Source organism: Dipteris shenzhenensis, chromosome 15 (genome assembly GCF_047967505.1).
Source record: "Dipteris shenzhenensis isolate YYH24624 ecotype China chromosome 15, Dip_SZ_1.0, whole genome shotgun sequence".
Classification (NCBI taxonomy): domain Eukaryota; kingdom Viridiplantae; phylum Streptophyta; class Polypodiopsida; order Gleicheniales; family Dipteridaceae; genus Dipteris; species Dipteris shenzhenensis.
The window spans coordinates 24,186,590-24,208,797 of record NC_141610.1 but is presented as its reverse complement, the minus strand read 5'-3'; the positions used below and the strand labels follow the sequence as shown (position 1 = coordinate 24,208,797).

Sequence of the window (22,208 nt, the reverse complement as noted above, 5' to 3'; positions counted from 1 at the left end):
TCAGAAATTCATTACATTGACCAAAGTCCAATTATACCAATAACAGCCTGTTCACGTGGGAGGGATGGTTTGCAAACCACACTGTCCCTGTCAAGATTGACCAGCAACCACGTTTTTCTCCTAGCCCCTAGTCAAGAGGAGGGGCTCAGGCAGCAACCAAGTTTCCCCTCCAAAACTGCTACACGTGAACCTAATTCAAAGTCTCACATGCAACCTGGTTTGCAACCTACCCACTTCGCGTGAACAAGCCTAGCCCTACTCAAGAAAAGGGGCTCAGGCAGCAACCAAGTTTTCCCTCCAAAACTGCTACACATGAACCTAATTCAAAATCTCACATGCAACCTGGTTTGCAGCCTGCCTGCCCACTTCGCGGGAACAAGCTCTAAGCTCGAGCACATCTCGATGCCCTTTACAATCAAATTAGCCAGCATGTTCTGACAACCTGAAGTCTCAATCTCTAAACAAACTCAATGTATAGCATCAGCATGATATCCAAATATTCAACAGATTCACAAATTTAGATTGACTCTAATATCAATCTTGCAACAGCTTGTATACAGGGTGAACTTGCATAAACAGACTTCTATCAGAACTTGTTTTTTGCACAAACATGCCCAAGCTCATTGTATAATGTTTTATTTTACGCAAAAATGTGGAAATCAATGTGTATTTCATGGGAGTGAACTATGACTCCAAACCCAATATGAAGTTAGCTAAGTGTGAACAAGAAAACAGCTGTCACAAGCTCCGAGTGCACGCCATAAAGACAACTGGCGTTAAAAGAAGCACTAGAAAGACTTGGCCTTTAAAACCCAGATCTGGTTATTTCTAACAGCCTTCAGTATGACATGGAAAGATTCAAAACTCTCCATTGACCATTCTCAATCACAGAGAGGCAAAGATCCAATTAAAATGCAAGGGCTCTGATGAAATGTCATGATTATGCCTACCATATAATCCTATACAGTTCCAAAATACAACTAATCAAGAAGACTCTTCGCTAAAAGCCCTTCGGTAGAAATCTTCTGTAGAATGATGTTTGCATCTAGATGTCATGATGTTTAACCTCAGCTGTTGCTCCATTATGATCCATCAGCTCATTGAATTCTTGAGTTTCTACGAGAAGACTTGCCTGCTCAACTCCTGACAAGATCACCTCTTTCTCCTTTTTGATTCTGGCTGTTGCAACCAACACAACAGAATGGCACACCGCAGTGAGTTAAACACAGCAAAAAGCTTTAACAGTCGTATTTTTCCAGCAAAGATTCCCTATGCCCGTGAACATACAAGTACAATGCAGCTCAATTTTCCATGGGGAGGATTGAAATCAACATCTAAAGCTATAAAAACACAAAAAGAAGTACTTTTTCTGGTAGGAGACTTAAGTGCTCAGTTTCAATAGGTACTTGAGGTTTGTACTTCATAAAAAGAAGAGACATTTTGGTCTATGACCACTGTGATAGGCACGCATTATGCAATAATCCATACCTTTGAGTCCTGCGGTGGGGAAGCCCTATGCGAATTGCGAGTCCTTCTGTCTCCATCCTGTGAATAGCAATCAGGACAGTAAAAATGTTCCATCTTTTTAACCTGCTCAGGACTCATATTCATGCATGTGGGATGAAACCTGGAAAAAAATAACAGAACAACAACATCCACACTGTTAGGAACTCAATTCGGAAAAAAACTGAAAACAAACAGATGAAAACAGCATTGGCACAGTTAGTCAGTCCACCTACTCAACAAAAAATTGAAAATCACAGATTTAGCATTGGCACAGAGTTAATAATGCAACTTGAATGCATGGCCAGCTCACATTGCATTCTTGCAGCAACTTAAGCCCCTCAAAACCTCAAAAAATTTGCATCCAATAACACAAATCCCTAGTATGAACATCAGATATTCTAGCTTTCATTCACTTAGAAAAGTGCATGTCCTCAAAGAAAACGAATTCCATTCCACCAAAGAAAAGGGATAAGCTATAAATAATTAGGAATATTGCAATGGAAACCAAGTGACTTCAAGAAACAGAGAAACTAAGGTGCCACCATACATAAGGCTCAAGGACCCGTACGCTGTGCATCAGATATTCTAGCTTTCATTCACTTAGAATAGTGCATGTCCTCAAAGAAAACGAATTCCATTCCACCAAAGAAAAGGGATAAGCTATAAATAATTAGGAATATTGCAATGGAAACCAAGTGAATTCAAGAAAGAGAGAAACTCAAGGAGCTACCATACATAAGGCTCAAGGATCCGTACGCTGTGCATATGGAAAAAATTACGGTACATAAGGTACACCGGCTCTGTAAAAAGAGGGAGGGAGACAGAGACAAAGAAGGGAAAGTGACAATATACTAGTGAATATAGTCCATAAAATACAGTGACTAATCGTCATTTTAACAATCAAGTAGATTATACCATAATTGACTATTGATGTACATGCATGATACACAAAGAGATTCAACTTGAAATTGAAAGCTCAAAATTGAGATTGTAGAACATACTAGAGCAACAATTCACAACTTATAGTCTACGGGCTGTGTGGACCATGGCGAGTGACTACCGCTTCGAAGAGAAGGAAGTGCAGAAGAGGCTATGTTGGTTGAATGAAGGAGAAGGGAGGAGGTGGCAAGCATACACAAACAAGTGCAAAATCGATTTAAAGCAAGGATTTGTATGTACCTTTTATAATTACAGGCATACATTTAAAGGAAGGGGGACACATCTGAACCACACCCATTTTTTAAAATCTACTTCTCTAAACACATGGACACACACTCAAACGAAACAAAATAAAATAAAATATTCAATTATTTAAAAAACATAAAACCTGTACATGTACCATATAAAAAATAGACGTCATCAGTGCTCAAAGGTGGCTGTAGATCATAGTATAAACATATGCTGTCACACATACAAATCCACACACCCACAAATACTTGAGCATCCATTTTATACAGAAGTCTTTGTTACTGGAAGCACCCTATATTTGAAACCCATGATCTACTCAATTGTCAATATGAGACCCTTTGCATCAATAGGTGGCTACTCAAATAGAAAGTGTACCTGTTTGCCAATGTACTCTTGAGCAAAGACAAGCGAAAGACTAGAATACTAGGTGGGCACGGTTGAGCATTCGGTGCTTCATGTGTGCTTATAAATATGTCTACATGTGTTAGTGTGCAACCACCATGTGTGCTTATATGTGCGTCTACATGTGTTAGTGTGTGACCACCACGTGTGTGAGTGGTTGATGTGATGATCTAAACTGTGATGTCAATTGGAGAGTCGCATGAGCTGATTCAGTGAATCAAGGAGATGATTGAGGGATGGATCTGATCCCCTATGATGTATCCAGCGAGGCTAGTTTTCATGAATAAACTGCAACACTTCTTTTGTTCAAAATGGTATCAGAGCTATGCTATTACGTCCACTTCTACTGATGTAGTTGCATAGCTCCCTCAGTCTGTAGGCAGTATATACTCTTGCCTAACTCCATCAGTTTGTAATTGCCCTCCTGCTGCTGCATCTCCCTTTGCTGAAATTGCAGTTGCCTACAGCCTGCTGCTCTTTCCTGAGCTCATACTTGCTGCAAATCTTGTCGCCCACTTTCTCAAGCTGGCAATTGCTGTTTGGAAGACTCTCTCTCTCCACCAAACATTGACGAATGAGCTGTTGGAGCTGCCGAGAGCTGAAAAAAGTAACTACAGAGATTTCGTATTTCTTTTCTGAGCTACATTGCACCTGCTTGAGGTCGTTTTTTACTGAGAGCTGCTACAGAAGCAAGGTAACAGAGGTATGAAGCTGAATCATGCTCTTTCTGCTGGCAGCTCTTTTTGCAAGCATTTCCTACTGCGTTTGAAGCTACCACAAGCTGTCTTTTGCTACATGTGAGGTCGCCCAGCCAGGAAAAGAAGATATCAAATACATTGGAGCCACTTTCATGCTGTTTCTGACATTGCCCAGCTTCTATGTAGAGGTTGCAAACTGTAGCAAGGTAATTGAACTCATCTACAAGCTGCAATTTAGTTTTATTTCTATGAGCTGAATCAGCTCCTACTTGAAGTATCTTCATCTCTTTTTACTATGCAAGCTGAATGCCTCAGTCTACTTATGCTATGAACTGAGTAGAAGCTTGTACAAGCTCACAATGTTCATACTTTGGCTTGTCTTTGCTCTCTATGAGCTGTATCTTTCTCTGTTTTTAGTTTTTGAGCAAGTGGTTGACGAGATGATCTAAGCTGTGATGTCAAGTGGAGAGACACATGGGCTGAGTGAATCAAGGAGATTCTTGAGGGATGAATCTAAGCGCCCTCGATATATCCATTCAACCTATTTAAGAGGCTAGTAGTCTTGATTAAACTGCAACATTTAAGCCCCAAGCTTTTTGAATGATCCTATAGGGACGTGATATGCTGAGTCCCCAACCAGTATGGGCCGTAGTACCTACATACCAGCTTATTGGTATTCTCAACAAGTGTAAATAATACCCCCCCCAAAGTCCCTTTCCAAAGATCTAACATCTCCTATGCTCATGAAAGTATTTCTTCCAAGATAGCATGCTACATTCCCTTTCTAACTCTTACAAAAGAGTTTCCATCCATCTTTATAACCACATCTGTTATGGCTGAGGACATCCCAATTTTTGCAACCATGGCAATATTTGGTGCAATTATGATACAATTTACGAGTTCAAGCCCAGTTTCCAAGAATGACATATTGTAATTGCAGTGAGTTTAGTACCCAAATCCACTATCCGAAAGTGACCCACAGAGGCAGCATCCCTATCACTAACATCTATGAACTCCAACATATTTGAATTGAAGCTGTCTAAGATGTCAAAAGCCAAGTCTAAATGGGAATTAAATTGCCTTGTTTAGTAAGCATGTCAAACACCACAAAATGTTCATATCCCATATCTATGGAAGGCAGCCTCGTGAATAGAGGAAATCTCATGGCCTTCATTGAAAGGTTCTTTTGCCATTTTGGGATATTATTGGAACACTCAGCCATTGTATGGAGCATTCCTGAACAACAATTCAATTCGTTTGAGGACTCTCTATTACTTTGCTATTAACAACTACTATGTTGGTTAGGAATGTAGAACTTGACCCCCACCACATCCTAGACTCGCCATAGAGCCACCCACACATATGCAATATCATATGAAAAATCCCAACTTCCTTATGATCATCAATTGGCGTCTCTATCTTACCGCGTCATAAGGTGATGTAAATAGGCACAATCCAACTTGTGATTTCCCCCAAGCACTTGTGCTGTCCCATCACGATGCGGTAAAGCTCTTCATGAAATGGCTGCACCGCTTTGCTTCAAGGAAGGATCACACACCCTCGACACGCCCCTCCCCCATGGGATACACCCCCATGGGACACACCCCTCAAAACTATGCATGACCCTTCATTGCAAAAGAAGGACCTAGGGCCTAGGCCAACACAAACCCCCTCATGGGAGGCTTGCATTGACAGCCCCATTGGTAGAATATGTAGGACTGCCCCAAAGTGAGCCCCATATGAGCACTAAGGGCTACTACACAATTAGCTTGGGGAATTCTGCACTACACTAGGTTTTGCATGATCATCGACATGTACTTGCAATCCATGTTTGGCATCTCATGTACGAAGGTTTCTTTCTTGTACTTTATGTTGTAAAACAGATTTCAGTCCCTCTTTCATGCACTTAATTTGGAGTGAAATTGAAGGTTCTTTGCACTTCCATGTTCCACTTGAGCTAGCATTAGATTGTTGGTTATTCTCTACTTTGGTATCAAAGCCATCTCCATCAAAACTTGACGGTAGAAAGAACCTCAATAAGGTGTTCCTCTTGAAGGGTTAGAAAAAGTGTCATTTCAAGATGTATCATGGCTTCACATTTACTCATCCCACATTAGCGGGGGGGGAAGCTAGATGGCATAGCACTATAGAAGCTGAAGATACAAAGCCATAGATGGTACAAGCTAGATGGTACAAACAATTCAGTTTAGAAGTACCAACAAGCCAAAGATTGTCATTGGCAAAGAAGAGACAATGGAAATCCAAAAGAGTAGATGAGTGGGAAGAAAAGATGCCAAAGCCCTTTCTCTCATCGTTGAGACCATGGCTTACCTTCAAAATTGAATATTTTGAAAGATACATGCCAAACATACAACTATGCACACATTGTACAACATTAAGAGAGGAGGAAAGTGATGCAATAATCATGCCACATCATCCGAGAGAGGATGCAAGTGACAGTAACCTAGAAAAGTAAACTCCACTGAGATGAGACCCTAAGAAGCACAAACAGCCCATCCAAATTTCTGGCAGAATACTCACGGAGGGCAGTTACAGGTTCTTTTTTCTTGAAGAAAGAAAAAGTGAACTTGTATGGATTTTCAATGATAGAGGTTCTTTTTTCTGGAAGAAAGAAAATATGAAGAAAACTCACTAGAGAGATCCTTACTGTACACTAACCGCAGGAAAATTACATTTATCGCAAAATCTCTATTTCATCACCATTCGCAAGCACCACAGCTCAAAGCCAACCAGTCCCACGCGGGTGATCCACCAATTCAAGGGCCACAAGTACTAGTCCAATAGCACTCAACCAATCAGTCTGTTCAACTTATCCACAAAGCAAGGAGACCTATTTCAAACTCCACAACCTCATCTTTGCCATTCGTACAACTTACGTATTTGCAAGCTCCAACATTCAATTGCTCATCATTAGCGAGGATTAAAGCACCTAACATAGCTCAAGCTCACAAAAGACGTGTCATCCTTTGTACACACAAGCCAACATTACCTCAACCATGATTTACCACGACAAGGTCAACTAAATCTCAAGGCTACTGAGCTTGGATTAGACCCCAATCAAGTATAAACATAAGTTAGTCTAGCTGACTTCAAGTTTGAATTAGACAAGGTATACTTAACATTGGGTTATCTTGATCTACCCTAGTTACTTTATTGTAACCTAACCTGACGTTCTGATAGCCTAGATTTGGTTTAGTTAAGGAACCCCAAAGCCCAATTAAAGGCCATTCATAAAGTCTTAAAGGCCAACCCATTTTGATTTTTCACCCTCCTTTACAAGGACCTATCTCGTCTATTTTGAATTCAACGCCATAAGCCCTCACGTCATCATTTCAGCCTCAGTTAACAAATATGACAAAGACTCGTGATGACATTTTTTCTCCATCAAAATAGCAAACTGGACAACCATGGCAATTTTTTTTAAAAACCTGCCAACATCTTCAAACAGAACAAATCGTGGACGATTGTTACAGTCAAAGAGAAAAGACTAGAAACTCCAACAATGGCTCAACTTGCAATACTTACCCATGATCAAGCAAAAGAACTATAAGATAAGCAATCTACATTGGATTAAAAAACAGGTTCAGCACTTAACTTGATCAAATTCAATGTCAAAGATATCATAATCTCGGTCATCAGGGAGAAGCAATCTGCATCAAATGCATGGAAAGCATTGGGAATTTGATTTAATGCCAATAACATGTCCAGAGTTGTGCTTGAAAATCAACTCAACATTGCAATAAAAACTTCAGCAAAGACAGATCCAAACTATCTTTTCAAATAAAAGCACATTGCAAATCAAATAACATCCATCAATCAAGAATTGAGCCTGAAAGATTGGTACAGATTGCATTGAACAATCAAGGAAGAGATATGAAAAATACTTTTGACAGCCATGGTCACAATAGATGCACCTCCCACTTCAAAAATCATGTCAGATATGCTCTCACAACTGATAAAAAGATCTACTTAAAACTACCTATCACAATCAAGCTGCTCACTCACAAGACGGTTTTGACATCTCAATCTTATTTACTTCAACAATTAAATGTAGTAGAAGGCCTTCCACAAATCTATTCTTCTTCTCATTGCCCATCACAATAGCAAGCCAACTACCTCCTTGAAGTACCCACCAGATCAACATATTCTAGTCAAGATCGCCAACTACCCCAGACTCTAATCCAAAGTGACCAACCTCATCCTCGTCTCCTAGTATCTATGGCCTCATCCTCAACCTCATTGTTTATTGAGCAACCCTTGTTGTCCTCACACGAATCAGGACTTCAAACACAAGCATTGTCACACCTGGCTTTGCTTATCTAATATCAAGGCTGATAGGGGCAACTAGGTAAAAGCAACTCTTTGATACCATGTTGGCCTTTCTAAAATTGGTCGACTCCTTAGAGAGTTCTGGAAATCAAAGCCTTTAAAGACTAGCAAGAATTATCTACTCTAACAACTACAAAAGGTCTTTGATTGAAGAGAGGACGGTGACTATCAATGGAAATCTAAACACATTGGATGATGGCATCCCACATGATCTCAAATGTTGATGAGGTAGAAACCTAGATGAGACCAGCTATCTGATGTGGAAAAGATTCAAAGCCATATGGTGGCAAAGGAAATATGGGAGGTGTGTCAGAAGAAGAGGCTACCTTAGGATTGGGGCAGAAGGTAGCATAGGATTGTTCTTGTCAGCTTCAGCAAAGGTGTAAGAGGATTGGGGCAATTCCATAGGACCCCATGTACGAGTAAGGAAGACAAGCTCGATGGCACAAACTATACCCCTGGGAAGCTGAACATGAGGTTGTGGTTCATTCACAAAGGGCTCTAGGAGATTGTGCAAGGATTCAAAAGAAAACACCACAATACACACAGCTCCATCCATTGGGATGCCAACCGCGAGGACGCCTTTCTCTAAGAATTACAAGACTCAGAGGAGCCCAATTCCAAGGCACATTCTGCTATGGTACAAACCATTTTAAAAGAAGTCTCTCCAACAATGTACATCTTGACCAATGCCTCGAAGGTATTGTCCAAACTGGAGGATCTCTATGCCAAGGATTCATCCATGGGGGCTATCACTCAACAAGGGCAACTCTACAGCCTAGAATTCCTTAAAGATAGCCTTATGCAGCCATTCCTAATGCAAGTGAAGGTTATCCACGACCAGCTTCTAGCTATTGGTGCTTCATTAACTCCACCTTAGCTAGCTGCACTGATTCTCACCAAACCCCCATCAAAATATGAGATGGTCTCTCGAGATTGTGGTGCCAAGTCACGACAAGTCCCTTGGATTTCGATGACCTATGCTCCCTTCTTCTACAAGAGAAATCGGTTCTGTTATCTCAAGGCAAGCTGAAGAAGCCCTCAAATGGGGATGAGACATACGCAACAATACCAAAGGAAAGGAAGGAGGAGGTCTTATGCGTGTCACAAGGATGTGAATTCTAACGTAATTGAACTTACACATGAATACCTTCGACCTTGGTGGCACGGGAATTCTAGGAGTCCTGGTACGTGTATCAGGCTCTGGGAATTAATTCCTAGTGATCCCAGGCAAATTGTTCACTTGTTCGTGTATTAATTGTCCCTTGGGTTAGTTTTCCGGTGACCCCAGAAGAATGGTGAAAATCCATTTACTATCTTTAGCTCAAAATCTGCCAATTGTGTCCAGGGGCCATGCATCCAAGGACTAGGACAAGTCAGTTGCATGCAAAAAGCGTCCAGAAGAGAATTCGCCCACTCTCGTGTATGCTATTGGAGAAATCATAGTCAAAGAGTGTGTTCTAGTGTGTACTAGAAACTAGTTTTATGAGTCTTTGTGAGAGAGAGTGTCATGTGGCGTATTGGGAGTTATCCCATAAACATATGGTACTTGAGAGTGTGTCCACTCTATATGAGTGTTGTACCTTCACTTGTCACATCAATCGACTCAATGGAGCTTTTGGTCTTGTAAGTCATTTCATTTTGGTTCTTGCCTTTCCTTCCATTTCATTTCATTTCCAGTTCAAGTTATGCTTCCTTCCTTCTAGCTCCCTTTTCTCTTTTCCTCTTTCTTTCAATTCCTCATGTGGTATCAGAGCCATGTCCCCTTTCTAGCTTTGCCTTCCTTGGGCAAACTTAGGAGTGAGGTAGCTCAGAAATGGAAGCTATCTTCTCCCAAAGGGCAGCCCTTCCCTCTCTTCCCTTAGCCTCTCCATGCGCTGCTGATTCATGGAGCTGCTGCCTCAGAAATCCCGCCTTCTACTGCTGCTCATTCCGCCTCCCCTTTTTTTCCACTTCTGCTGCTGGTCGCCGCCATCAGCTTCTCCTCCTGCCCGCTACACGCTGCCTCTCTTCTCCCAGCTACCGCTACCTTTTCTACTGCTCGTGCTGCCCGCTCCCTCCTCTTGGTGCTTCCTTCTCTTTGGAGCTGCCAACATGACTTCTCTTTCCAATACGTGTGGAGAAGTTCACGGGCGAAGGATTTCCCACTTGGCAAACTAATGTGCAATTGCTCCTCATGAAATAAAATGTATGGGATGTCATTGAGGATGAGGACTACGCTACAACAACGGATCCTCAACAACTCAAGATATGGAAGCAACACAACTCAAGAGCCATTGCTCTTGTTCGACTTTGCCTCACTGACACTTTGATTCATCATATTAACTTCAAATCAAAGGCCAAGGAGATTTGGGAGCGTCTCAAGAACCTGTTTGGTAACAAAATCACAAAATCCAAGGTTTTGTTGAAGCTGCAATTTTATAAGTTAAAAATGGAGAATAATGATGCTTTAAGTGCACACTTGGCAAAAATGCAATCTCTTGTTCAACAACTTTCCAGCCTAAAGCATCCACCTAACGACGAGGACAAAATGGCTGTCCTCATGAAGATATGGAAGGAGTCTCTCGTTCTAAGCACTCTTGAAGTACTTAGGCTTGCCTCAACAACCTTTGATGATATGATGACTCTTCTTCTCAAAAAAGACCGCCTAAACAAAAGAATCTCCACTCTTTACATCAGGCACTGAAGAAGCTCTTGCCTCCACCAGCAAATGGAAAACCCATAAGAACATCACGTGCAGATATTGTAAGTGCAAGGGCCATATGGAAGCAAATTGCTACACAAAGAAAGCAAAAGAACAACACCAACATCATACCAACTTGGTTGCAACAGAGGAGATTCCAGATCTCGACCATGCACTCGCTGCACATGTCACCCTCATTGAGGATGACAACCCATATGTATTCTGATTTCTCTTATGTAAGTCAATAAAGGTCCTCTGCCTTGAGTATAAAATGATGTATGCTTTTGTGGCTTTGGAGTCAATAAGGGTACTCTGCCCTAGGTAGTCCCCCAAAAAGTGATTGTATTGGGTGTTTACTCTTATGGCTATGCAAGACTCCTACCCACTTCAGAGTAAAGGGGGGTGACAAGTGATGGTCCTCACTACCGATCACAATTGACTGAGAAGTTACTATCACACGGGAGGTGTTGGATAGCTAGACTTGCTCTTTGAAGTATTGTGGTGGAGGGGGGATCGGTTTACTCCTTGCGTGTTGGGTCTCACATCTTTGCTCTACGGGGGTGTGTTGGAGAAATCATAGTCACAGAGTGTGTTCTAGTGTGTACTACAAACTAGTTTGATGAGTCTTTGCGTGAGAGAGTGCCATGTGGCATATTGGGAGTTATCCCATATACATATGGTACTTGAGAGAGAGAGAGAGAGAGAGAGAGTGTGTGTGTGTGTGTGTCCACTCTATATGAGTGTTGTACCTTCACTTGTCACATCAATCAACTCAGTGGAGCTTTTGGTCATGTACGTGATTTCATTTTGGTTCTTCCTTCCATTTCATTTCATTTCCACTTCAAGTTATGCTTCCTTCTAGCTCCCTTGTCTCTTTTTCTCCTTCTAGTTCCTTCATGTGCAGGGAGCTGCCAAGAGGAATTGCGATTTGATTTCCGTTGTCTCCCAAGCTGGTTTGAGGCAGATCTGATCAGGGCGAGCTATCCTAGAGGTCTCCCAGCTGTTTTGGAGCAGGATCTGTCAAGGCAGTTTCTCTTGGGGCTGCTTTTGCTGGTTTCCACACCAAGGAGGCAGGGCGATTTCATTCAGGGCTGCCTACTCATTATGATGCCAAGGAAGAAGGGCAATTTCACCTGGAAGGAATTCTTGTTGAGTGCCAAAAAGCAAGGCGATTTTCATCTGGGGGTGATTTTTGCTCATTCCAAGTCTGGTAGCAAGGCAATTTGGCTCTACGGCTGCACAGGCTCTTCTAGAGTGTGCCACGTTAGGGGCGAATTGATTCGTGGCAGTTCTGGGCTGTTCCGAAGATTCTAAAGATTAAACGAATTGCTTTTTGGGCCTTCCAAGCTGTGTTTTTGTTGGCTGGCCTGCCTTTTGCTGATTTCTAACAAGGACCAGGCTATGGATGCTGTGGTTGGTCTGTTGCTGGGACCTAGAAGGCTGGTTGTTGAGATTTTGGTTGGGACCGCTTTCCAAGTGATTGTGTAGCAGGATTACTCACAATTGGTCAGCTGTGAGCCTTGTTGTGCCTTGCAATCCACTAGTTGTTGGTCGAGGGGCACCGTAACAGCCAAGGGCCGAGTGCTGGCCTTGCTTTCCAAGGGATTAATGCCGTAACAACTAGGCAGGGCTGAGATTGTTGGGCAATTTGTGTTGTGAGAGCTGGAGGCAATTTGTCAAAGAGGTTCCGCCCTGGGATTGGATGCATGTGATGTTATGATTGGCTAAGCTTGCTAGAAGCAACGGTTATGTTGTTACCTAAATACCTACAGGAAGGATTCAGTACTTGTTGTAATCTATTTTTAGTAGAATAAATAATAAAGAAATACCGGAGGGGCACCAGCTAATTTGGGGCCAATCGGTGTACTGTGTTTTGAGTAGGGGCATTCTAGCTCCTTTGTGTTATTGTTTTGCTGTGGATGTGTTGCCAATGGGATAATACTTGCCAAGTTGTGTTTTTACCACCCTTATTTTATCTTAGGCCAGTTGCAATGCGTGCCGGAAGAGAGGGCATCTGGCAAGGATTGTCGGTTCAAGAACAAAGCTAAGGACTAGGACACTAAGTCAAAGACATCTTTAGACTAGTTACTCCCAATGCAAATGTAGCCCAATATCTCTAGATTACCCCAGCTTTCTTATAGTAAGGAAAGTCTTCCCCCATGTCACAGTCAGAGAGTGTGTGGGGGCAGGAGGGATGGCTGATTTCAGCTCCTATAATCTGAAGGAGTGGTAGGCGAGGCAAGAGTGTGGAGCTATGGGCCAAATATGTAAGTTCATTGCTTGAATGGACACGGTGTGTTCGTGTACCGAAGTTCATCGTTTGAGGTTTCCGGATGTGATGTGTTTATTGGAGGATGTTTGGCATCATGTGTTCGACAAATCTGCATTCCCCATTAGGAACTTAGTGTAGACTAGTATGGAAAACCAAAGCCAAGGAGGTCTCTTTGCTACTCGAGGTGGCAATATGTTTCAACGATCCGGGCTGACAGGTTCTCTCTCCGAGGCGAATCCAGTATTGGTGGTGCTTGAGGGTTCATGGTTGCATCTTCATCGGATTCCTTCTTCAAATCATTTGTACACCATGAGCTGTAGAGAGGGTGTTAGAGATTAAGGCATTCATGTGTAGAGAGAGAGGGCTTCTTTGTGGGTGTGCCAGCCTAGAGAGAGAAGAGGTTCACACTCTTCATTCATCTACCAGGTTTAGGGCTGGTTAGGGCAGAATTTACAGTTGGTGGTAGCCTGCTAGAGGTTGGCTAAGGCTAGTCTACTTGGCCCAAGATTAGCGCAAGGTTGCAGCCTAGTTTGGGCACCCAACCAAGTGGTGTCACCCAACCTACCTGGTGCGTTAAACCAACCTAACCTGACCTATTTGGATCGGGTCAACCCAACCTGCAAGTCGAATCAAGCCAACCATGGGTCAGCAATGTCAGCCAACTTATAGCAAGCCGACCACATAGCTAGGAGCCTATAGATTGCACCCCCCGCCCCTTCCCCCCTTTTCACACTTGTTCAGTGGTCACTTGGAGCTCCTCCTTCTCACGTTCTCCTCTGGCTCAGGTTGTACCACTGGATATATGCAGTTGCCATTGCCAGTTTTTTGTCTATTTCTCTCTCTAACTCTCTCTCACATGCTTCTGTACATGCACAACTCACACACTACTGGACGAGGATAGTTATCCAATCTTGAAGATGAAGTTGCAGAGTCACATGGTGGCAAGAAAGGTGTGAAAGGTGACAACATGAGCTAAAACCCCAAGATACATTGGATGCAAAGTGAAAGGTAGTAAAATTTCAACATCCAAATGATGTGAAAGAGTGGGAGGAGAAGAATCCTAAGGCGTTGTCTACGATCATAATACAACTACACTAGTGTGCAAACTGAAAAAAGCTTTATAGGGGCTGAAACAGGCCCCAAGGACATGTATCAACGCATTGTTGACTCCTTGATAAGATTGGATTATCTCAAAGTCCGTCACATGCGAACATGTACCTCTTTTCAGAGGCAGACATGTGACTAATAGTTATTTTGATGATCTAATTCTTACAAGTGATCACAAGGGGAAGATTTTGCAAGTCATGGGACCCTTGATGAGGGAGTTCAAGATGACTGATCTCAACATTTTCTTGGAATAGAAGTCGAGCGTTGAAAACACATCTTTATTTCCCAAGAGAAGTATTGCTAGGAGATTCTGAATCGGTTCTAGATGGAGGACTCCAACAAAGCGAAGATACCAATGGAGGTCAGTCTAAAGCTGTGCAATGAGGATACTTCTCAGTTAGTGGATGCTAACATGTAGTGCCTGCTAGTTGGTGGGCATTTCGCTTTCTCTGACTAACATTCCACAAGATATTTCTTTTGTTGTTAATGTACTCTGCCAATTCTCTTCATAATCACCGAATAATGCAGGTGCTCAAGTTCTTGAAGGGTACTAGCATATATAAAATCACTTGCAGCACACGTGTGGAGCTGGATGGAATCTATGAATCTGATCGGGCAAGTGATTGGGACATAGACGCTTGACATTAGGCGTTGTTTCATGCTTGCATCAGGTGTAATTTCATGGCTTAGCAAGAAACAGCCAACAGTTTCCCTTTCTTCAATGGAGACAAAGTAGAAGGCAGCTTGTGTTGCAGCCTGCGAGTCGTTGCGGATCAGGTGGATTTTGGAGGATATGGATGTTCATCAAGAGGATGCAACGGTGATTTTCTGTGACAATCAGAATCGCATAGCTATTGCCAAGAACCCTATATTTCATGCACGAATGAAACGTATTGAGGTCCATTGGCATTTTATAAGGAGCTTATCATCGACGAAATAATGGAACCGGTAAACAGTTGGAGTTCTCACATCTTAGATGTGTTCGAGAAGCCTCTTCACGAAGACCAACTAGAGCACCTCATATGACACATGAATATAGGCCCTTAGTGGGTCATTAAGAGGTGGTATTAGAATAGGTCATTGACCCATCCACGAGCCCACTATTTCAGTTGATCTGGGTAGGGAAGCAAGCAAACCTGGAGCATGCACCAGCAGTAAAAGCAACTTCGAAGGTATGCTGCACTTATGGAGAACTCCCTAAAGAAGTGCATTAACTTGGAACAGTGCAGCACATTCTGCAGCAAAGAACAGTCCAATTTATAGGCTTGGGATGGTTTGGGATCAGGTTGGATTCCAACAAATCAACAAACCTACAGGAGAGGCAGTTTTGACAAACCAAGGTCGGCATGTGTCTAGTCCAAATAGTTGGTTGCTTGATTGGGACACCAGGGTATTGTTTCGTGCATTAGGTGTCATCTCATACTTAGCAAGAAACAGCCAACGGTTTCCCTTTCTTAAACGGAGGCGGAGTACAAAGCAACTTGTGTTGCCTACGACTCATTGTGGCTCACGTGAATTTTAGATTCACTTGAATTTTAGAGGATAAGGATGTTTATCGAGCTCGAAGTGCATCTGGTAATGGAAATCTATGTGAAGCAACCACAAGGATCTCACTGCTCACATGTGTTACTTGGTTGCAATGGCGCCAGAATCATGATGGGTTGAAACAAACCTTGGAAGAATGGTGTTTGGATGGAGCCAAGCCGTCCTCGACTTACGGGCGAGACAGATGGATGAACCTGATATTGAGGTAGCAAGATTGCTCAAGAATGCTGGTGTGTTCGTGATCAAGGAGGGGCGTAACATGGTGGGTGGTGCTACCAAGGTTGTATCTGTGTTTCAAGATGCCTTGCCTTGGTGGAGCTGGACCTCGAGAAAGACCAAAGACTGAGGACATCTCCGAATTGTTCTCTTTAGGAAGTTGATGGACATCTGCACTGACAAGTGGGTGCTGGTCCAAAATGCGTAGTTGAAAACGGATGTTGGAGGTTAGAGGTCAATTCCCCACCTGTGAGCCCCCGCATAAGGAGGACGGGAGTTTTACCTGCAGCAAAGGATGGGATAAGAGAGATCATGGGGGCTGAGGATGAAGAGGCCACAGGGCTGAGCAGAGAGATGGAAGGGATGCCACGTGGGCAGACTGGGAGCTGCCACATGGGGAACGATTGGAGCTGTGATAACCGGCAGACTGCAGCAGCAGGTCGGCAGAGACTGCAGCTGCAACAGAAGCAGATGCAAGTCGGCAGCAGGCTGTAGCAGTCAGGTGCAAGCAACTGGCACAAGGTACAGTCAGCAATACCATGCGGCCTATTTATAGGCAGTATTGGTTGGTTGTACAGCAGGTACAGTCGTCCTGCTACAGAACCTATCCAGACTTGGTCAGCCCAGTCTGTAGGTCTGGTTGGTTGTACGGCAGGTACAGGTCGGCCTGCTACAGTAACTATCCAGACAGGGTTGGCCCAGTCTGTAGGTCTGGTCAGCTGAACCCTAATTTGGGTTGAACAGCTCTAGAGCTTCTAGCCCTATAAATAGGAGCCCCATTGGGGAGGTCCAGGTTCTTGGTGTGTGCCTCAGTCTTGGCTGCATCACAGAGCAAAAGTGCAAGCTGGAGGAGCAGCAAGCTGTCCACATGGCACACTGTAAGGAGGGTATTCTGTATATAGTTTTCTCTCTCTTAAGATAACTATTCAATTTGGTAGTGTACATGGCTGTCTATTGTGCGAGATGTGTGTGTAACAACAACCTTTAGCAACTCTTTAAACAAAGCAACAAAGACGATCATTGATAAAGGTTTGCAAGGTCGAATCGAAGAAAAGGGGAAGTTTCAGTAGAACTGAGAAAAGAACACAGTAAAGCTGACAGATGGAAATGGGCAGACAGACTGTGGAGGTAAGAAGACAAGATGGGAAGGGAAGGGTTCTCAAACGCGCTCTCCCACAAGCAAGACCACCTGACAGAAGGTAGAATGAGCGAGATCCAGAGTTTGTCATTCGAGAGATTTGTCATGCAAGCTATGATACCAATTGTTGGAGTAAACTAAGTAGCTAGTAACTACCAATCAAGTATAGAGAAAAAAGAGCACTAAAACCCATAGCTATGCAAGAGTCAACGGTCTCATGTTCTTCAAAGTTTTAAAGCTGGCTTCTGCCCGATTCAACCATAATAAAGTGAAGCTTCCACGCAAGTGTTGTTATGTGGCAGCATCTACTCTCTCACACACATTTCAAAGGGTGAAGAAATGGGCAGCGTACTCAAAGCACTATTGTCACGACTTCATAGAGGCTGATAATGGCTGTGAGGTTTGAAGCAAGCAAGGATTGACTGGGCCCCATTGAAGAGATTCTCAATCAGCACCTTGTTCTGAGACATGTTGTATCTCAGTATAAGCTAGGGCTTGTTGTATCTCATTATATGCTAGGGCATGCACAAAATCTGTATATAGGTGCGAATTCAAAGAAATTTACCTCAACCTCATAGAACCTAGCAAGGAAACATAAAACATGTGGATTTGATCTCACAATATGCATATGATGTGCCCTTCTCGATAATAGGTGCAGATTAGAAGAAAACGTTTAATAGAGTAGTCACAAAACCTATAAACAGCTCCGAAGAAGTTGTGGACCGTACAAGGTGATCATGAGAGATGGGAATATTGCATGCAGTTTAAAGTGGCTATCCCTTCCTAGGTTTACAATGTTTCCTTGGTGTTAATCCCTTTGATGGAACAAACCTATTCTTGCACAAGCTCACATGCACATAATCTCCATACATCTTTGGGCTGACTACGCTCTTCTTTTCTAGCCACTAAATTCAGGGATTACTATGTTGCAAAACTTTTTGACACTACAGATGAAGATTGTACTCACTAAATTGAAAGTGTTGCAAGTAGAAGATGGCCTTAGATTGCTGCGCTTCAAGAGTGGTTGACACTCAACCATATCAAAGTTACTGTGCATTCATATGTGGCTATTGAATTCACGCCAGAGTTTAGGGTAAATCATTTCCTTTGTGAGCATTGGCTGGTTTTTGAGTCCTAAATGTCCCATTTGACAGTAGGATTTCACTGTTGATAAATTGAAGTTCGAGGGCCCAAACATCACAGATAAATGACTCAAGCTCTGCAATTGGATCCCACCAAAATAGGTACCATGGTCAATCGTTGCAAATGCACTATTCAACTACTGCACAAAACCTTTTGCAGGCGTCAAAACAAGAAGCCCATGTCCTGGGCTTGATCGAGGCCTTCTCAGTCCACTGGTTATCAGATTATAACCTTCTGCTCATTTAAAACACTCCGTCTAACCTGATAGCTCTTCCAATTCAACCAGAACATAAAGCATCCATATCGAAATCGAACATCAGAATGCCATGCTTCAAATCAGAACCAGGGCATGCCCTAAGGACCTAAACCTAAAGTGAAGGCGAGAAGAACCAGAGCATACCCCAGGGACCTAAACCGAAAGTAAGGCATGAGCCCGTATTGTGTATCACTTGCCTAATCCTGTATAATTGGGGTATGAACTTCATCGAAACCTAATGAGTAGTCTTACTTTAATAATTACAACTACACTTCAAGATTCACAATAAAATTGGAACGTACCAGTCTTTACAAGCTTCACATTGTACCATCAGATCATCAGGATTATATGGCATCTCGCACTTGCAATACCTATGATAACAGGAATTCCGTTATTAAAAGAATGAACAAACTGACTACGAATCGATCCAGGGGCATCGGAAGAGAAAGGCGTAAACAAAAAAGGAGTATATATCGAGAGAGAGAGAGAGAGAGAGAGAGAGAGAGAGAGAGTTCTCAACGTCGGGGGGAGACGAGGGAGGGGCAGCGGGGCGGCGGATGGGATCCTTACACAGCGACTCTATCGGGAGTGAAGCCCCCTGTGGCCGCTTTATACTCGAAACGACAGAAGTAATCATCGCTCCCGACACTTTCAAGCTTTGTGTAGTTCTTGAAAGTATGGACGGTACACTTGCCCTCAATCGTGTCAGCACTCTGTGTGTCGTAATGATCCGATAAAAAGAGTTCTTTGGCTCCATGAAACTGCCTACGACCCCCTATGGATTCTTCGGGCCGGTAGTACCAACGTACACGCACTTTGATGTTGTTTCGGCTATCTGCCTCAATTTTCTCCAGCTTCGCGACGTAGGGAGGTTTTTCGGGATCTTGAGCGCGCATGAGCACAGAATCTCCAACTGCGTAAGCGCAGGAATAGTGGGATTACATATCCAGAACTCATGTTAGGAAGGCAATTCCGAGCCCAAAGAGCAGCTATTTCACTACGTACCTCTCACGACCTTGTGGGTTCCTTTGATTACGTAGGACTCCAGGACTTTTTTCGCGGATGATTTAGACTTGGCCATGATTTCTAGGAAGGCTGGAGGAGAGAGCTGGAACCCAAACAAAACCCACTAGCGTTGGAACCGCGCCGTCATGATCAAGAAGATGGAAAGGTGTGCTGATGAGAGTGGAAAGTGTTGCAAAACCCAAGACAGCAGAGGATACATTTTTCCTGGATATTCCTCACAAGACGCAAAAGTGAGGAAAGGAGAAAGAGCAGAGCCACACGGTCCCCGGGTGACGGGGGACCGCTGCATAAGCTAATCATGGGAGGGAGGGGGCCTAAGAGGGGAGGGAATGTGATATTATCATGGGAGTGGAGGAGGAGCAAGGTGGAGGAGAGGGAGCAAGAAGGGAAGAGAAGGAAGATGGAGAGTGAAAAGAGGGGGGAGGGGGGTAAAATGCAAGCTTGAGAATGATAGAAAACCAAGGAGGAAAGAAGAGAGAGTGAGAAACAGAGACAAAAAAGCTTGAGAATGATACAAAACCAAGGAGAAAAGAAGGAGAGTGCACTGTGCGAGAGAGAGAGAGAGAGAGAGAGAGAGACAAAAAAAGCAGGAGGTTCGAGTGGAGTTGACAGAGCAGGGGACAACAGAGGAAGCTGTCGGAGCAGGGGCACAAGAAATTGTAATGGAGATTAATTGAGAGCCTCGAGCATGATGGGAAAGGTGACCAATTTTTGAGCGAGTGCCTGAAATTCAAGTTCTCATCACTCAGTTTGGGGCTTCAATTTTGCAAAACACGGCTGATCTTTAGGTGTACGATCAGGAACAGAGGGTGGTCCTGTCGCTCTAATTTAGTCTACAATTCTGTGTTGATCTCTGTGAGGGTGATAATAATAATTTGAGTTTAACGCCGATGTTTTCTTTATGGTTGTGGAATTAATTAATCGCTAGAAGTTCCTGTGAAACTATGATGATGGCAGGTACTTTTCTCCTTGTAATTTTTCACAGTTAGGAGTTAAGAACAACAGTCATTAATCCTACAAAAAATTTCTTATAAGAGCCGAAGAGCCGGTTCTATAATAAATCCATTTGAATCGTTGCTCAAAATGAAAGTATCATTCTAATCTCTCTCTTTTTTTATCATTCTCCTGAATTTGGTTGGTTGGCATGCTAGGCAAGGATAAGTTTATCCAAAAAAAAAAAAGAAAAAATCCCGATTCCTTTCTCAATCGTTGCTTCAATCTCTCTGTAGCTTTCTCTCTCTCTCATGCTGAGAACGATGCTCCTCTTTTCCTTCCCGGGCCTTTTATTAATCCGATCTTTTCAATGTAAGTGGGAACATGCTAGCTTTAAAACTCGTCCGCTTCTTCCGATGATCACCTCTTTTTCTTCCACGCTGTTGTGAGTAGACTGTAGGACGAGATCACGACGTTGTCCTCGTTTGATTTTTGTTGCCTGTTGAAAATCTTGAGTCCTTCTCCCGGCCGTTGGAAGTGTGGGTGCTTCCTTCTTTCCCTTGTACTGTCGACACATTTTGCTTTATCTCGACTGCCGCCTTTTTTTTGCGAGTCCCGACTGCCCACTCGTCCTCCAGTCTTCAGACTCTGGAGCCCCTTCTCGAGCTCTCTCGAGTCTCATGGACCAGCGTCTCGCGGTTAGTGTTTTATCAGCTCGACCCTCGTGATCGTTGCTGCTGGTTCGATGATCAACTCGATGATGAAGCCAAGAATAATGATGCAAACAATGATGGCGACGAAATTTCACTTGTTTGCAATCTGTGTGACTCGTGAGCTCACAGGAACTTGCAATTTCCTTGCAATCTTGGAGCTCGATCGCCGAGGCTCTCTACACTCTACTCTCTGCTGAAAAAACGTGTAATTTTTACTGCTGCATCTCACAGCTGTTCTGCCAGTACGGCACCTCATCATCATCATCATCATCATCAAATGGAGGATTCATGGATGATGGAGCCCTGTTTCGGCTGCGCGGGATTCTGCCTGTTTTCAAATTTGTATATTCACTTCAGGCCTTTTCAAATCCCCACACGTTTTCCTCGTCCTTCAATATATACTTAACGGTCACAAGCTCGCCTTCCTTTTGACATAGGGAGAGATTGAGAGTGAAAGTGTGTGTCACTATCATTACATCGCATTCTAGATATATTGTTGAATGGTTTATTCATTTATTTGGTTATCCCTAGCTTTACTTTTAATTTTATTTGTGCACGTTTCTAAAGTTATTGAGTTATTCAAATTTATGTTTATATTCATATAATTAGTCCTTCCTTGTTACAAGGAAAGCAGAGAAACACCTACTCTATAAATACAAGGGAAAATGGTGGCCCAATTATTAAAACAAGGCAACTTTATGAAGACATTAATAATTGATCGATCCCCCCTCTTGTAGTGCATTAGTAAGATCATCAAAGCCTTCGATGAATTGAGCTTCATTGTTTATCTCTTTAAGGTAGTTTCCATGTTGAAGGAAAACATGACATAGGTCCCATTGTTTCACAGTTTTAATGTTTTTGCACTTGTCATGTTCTCCCATGGTGCATGCTGTCTGGAAATGGGAAAGCTATCATGTTTTGAGAGAAAGGTTCCTATTGAAAAGTTCCATATGTTGTGCAAACTGTGTGTTCCATCAATGGTGCCATAATGATCTTGGTGTCTTCTATGTCTTCGTCCACTTTCACATCGTG

The 22,208-nt window shown here is 43.0% G+C and overlaps 1 protein-coding gene across 1 annotated transcript; it reads right to left on the bottom strand.

The window, feature by feature from the left end:
* Positions 1-638: 638 nt before the first annotated feature.
* On the bottom strand, positions 639-20,245 carry LOC147893572 (chromatin remodeling protein EBS-like). Its single transcript, XM_087385596.1, has 5 exons — positions 19,510-20,245; positions 19,075-19,417; positions 18,807-18,875; positions 1,489-1,627; positions 639-1,179 (listed from the first exon to the last, which is right to left on the bottom strand). Exons 1-5 carry the CDS (start codon positions 19,583-19,585, stop codon positions 1,153-1,155), a joined length of 654 nt encoding a protein of 217 aa, XP_087241722.1. The 5' UTR covers positions 19,586-20,245; the 3' UTR covers positions 639-1,152.
* Between the last annotated feature and the right edge of the window lie 1,963 nt (positions 20,246-22,208).

Bases quoted from the DNA above. Each gene is read 5' to 3' on its own strand.
- LOC147893572 (XM_087385596.1), bottom strand. From the start codon at position 19,585: ATGGCCAAGTCTAAATCATCCGCGAAAAAAGTCCTGGAGTCCTACGTA. The intron at 19,418-19,509 runs GTACGTAGTGAA...GCGCTTACGCAG, and splicing joins AACCCACAAGGTCGTGAGAG to TTGGAGATTCTGTGCTCATG. The intron at 18,876-19,074 runs GTAAGGATCCCA...CTGTTATCATAG, and splicing joins ACTCCCGATAGAGTCGCTGT to GTATTGCAAGTGCGAGATGC.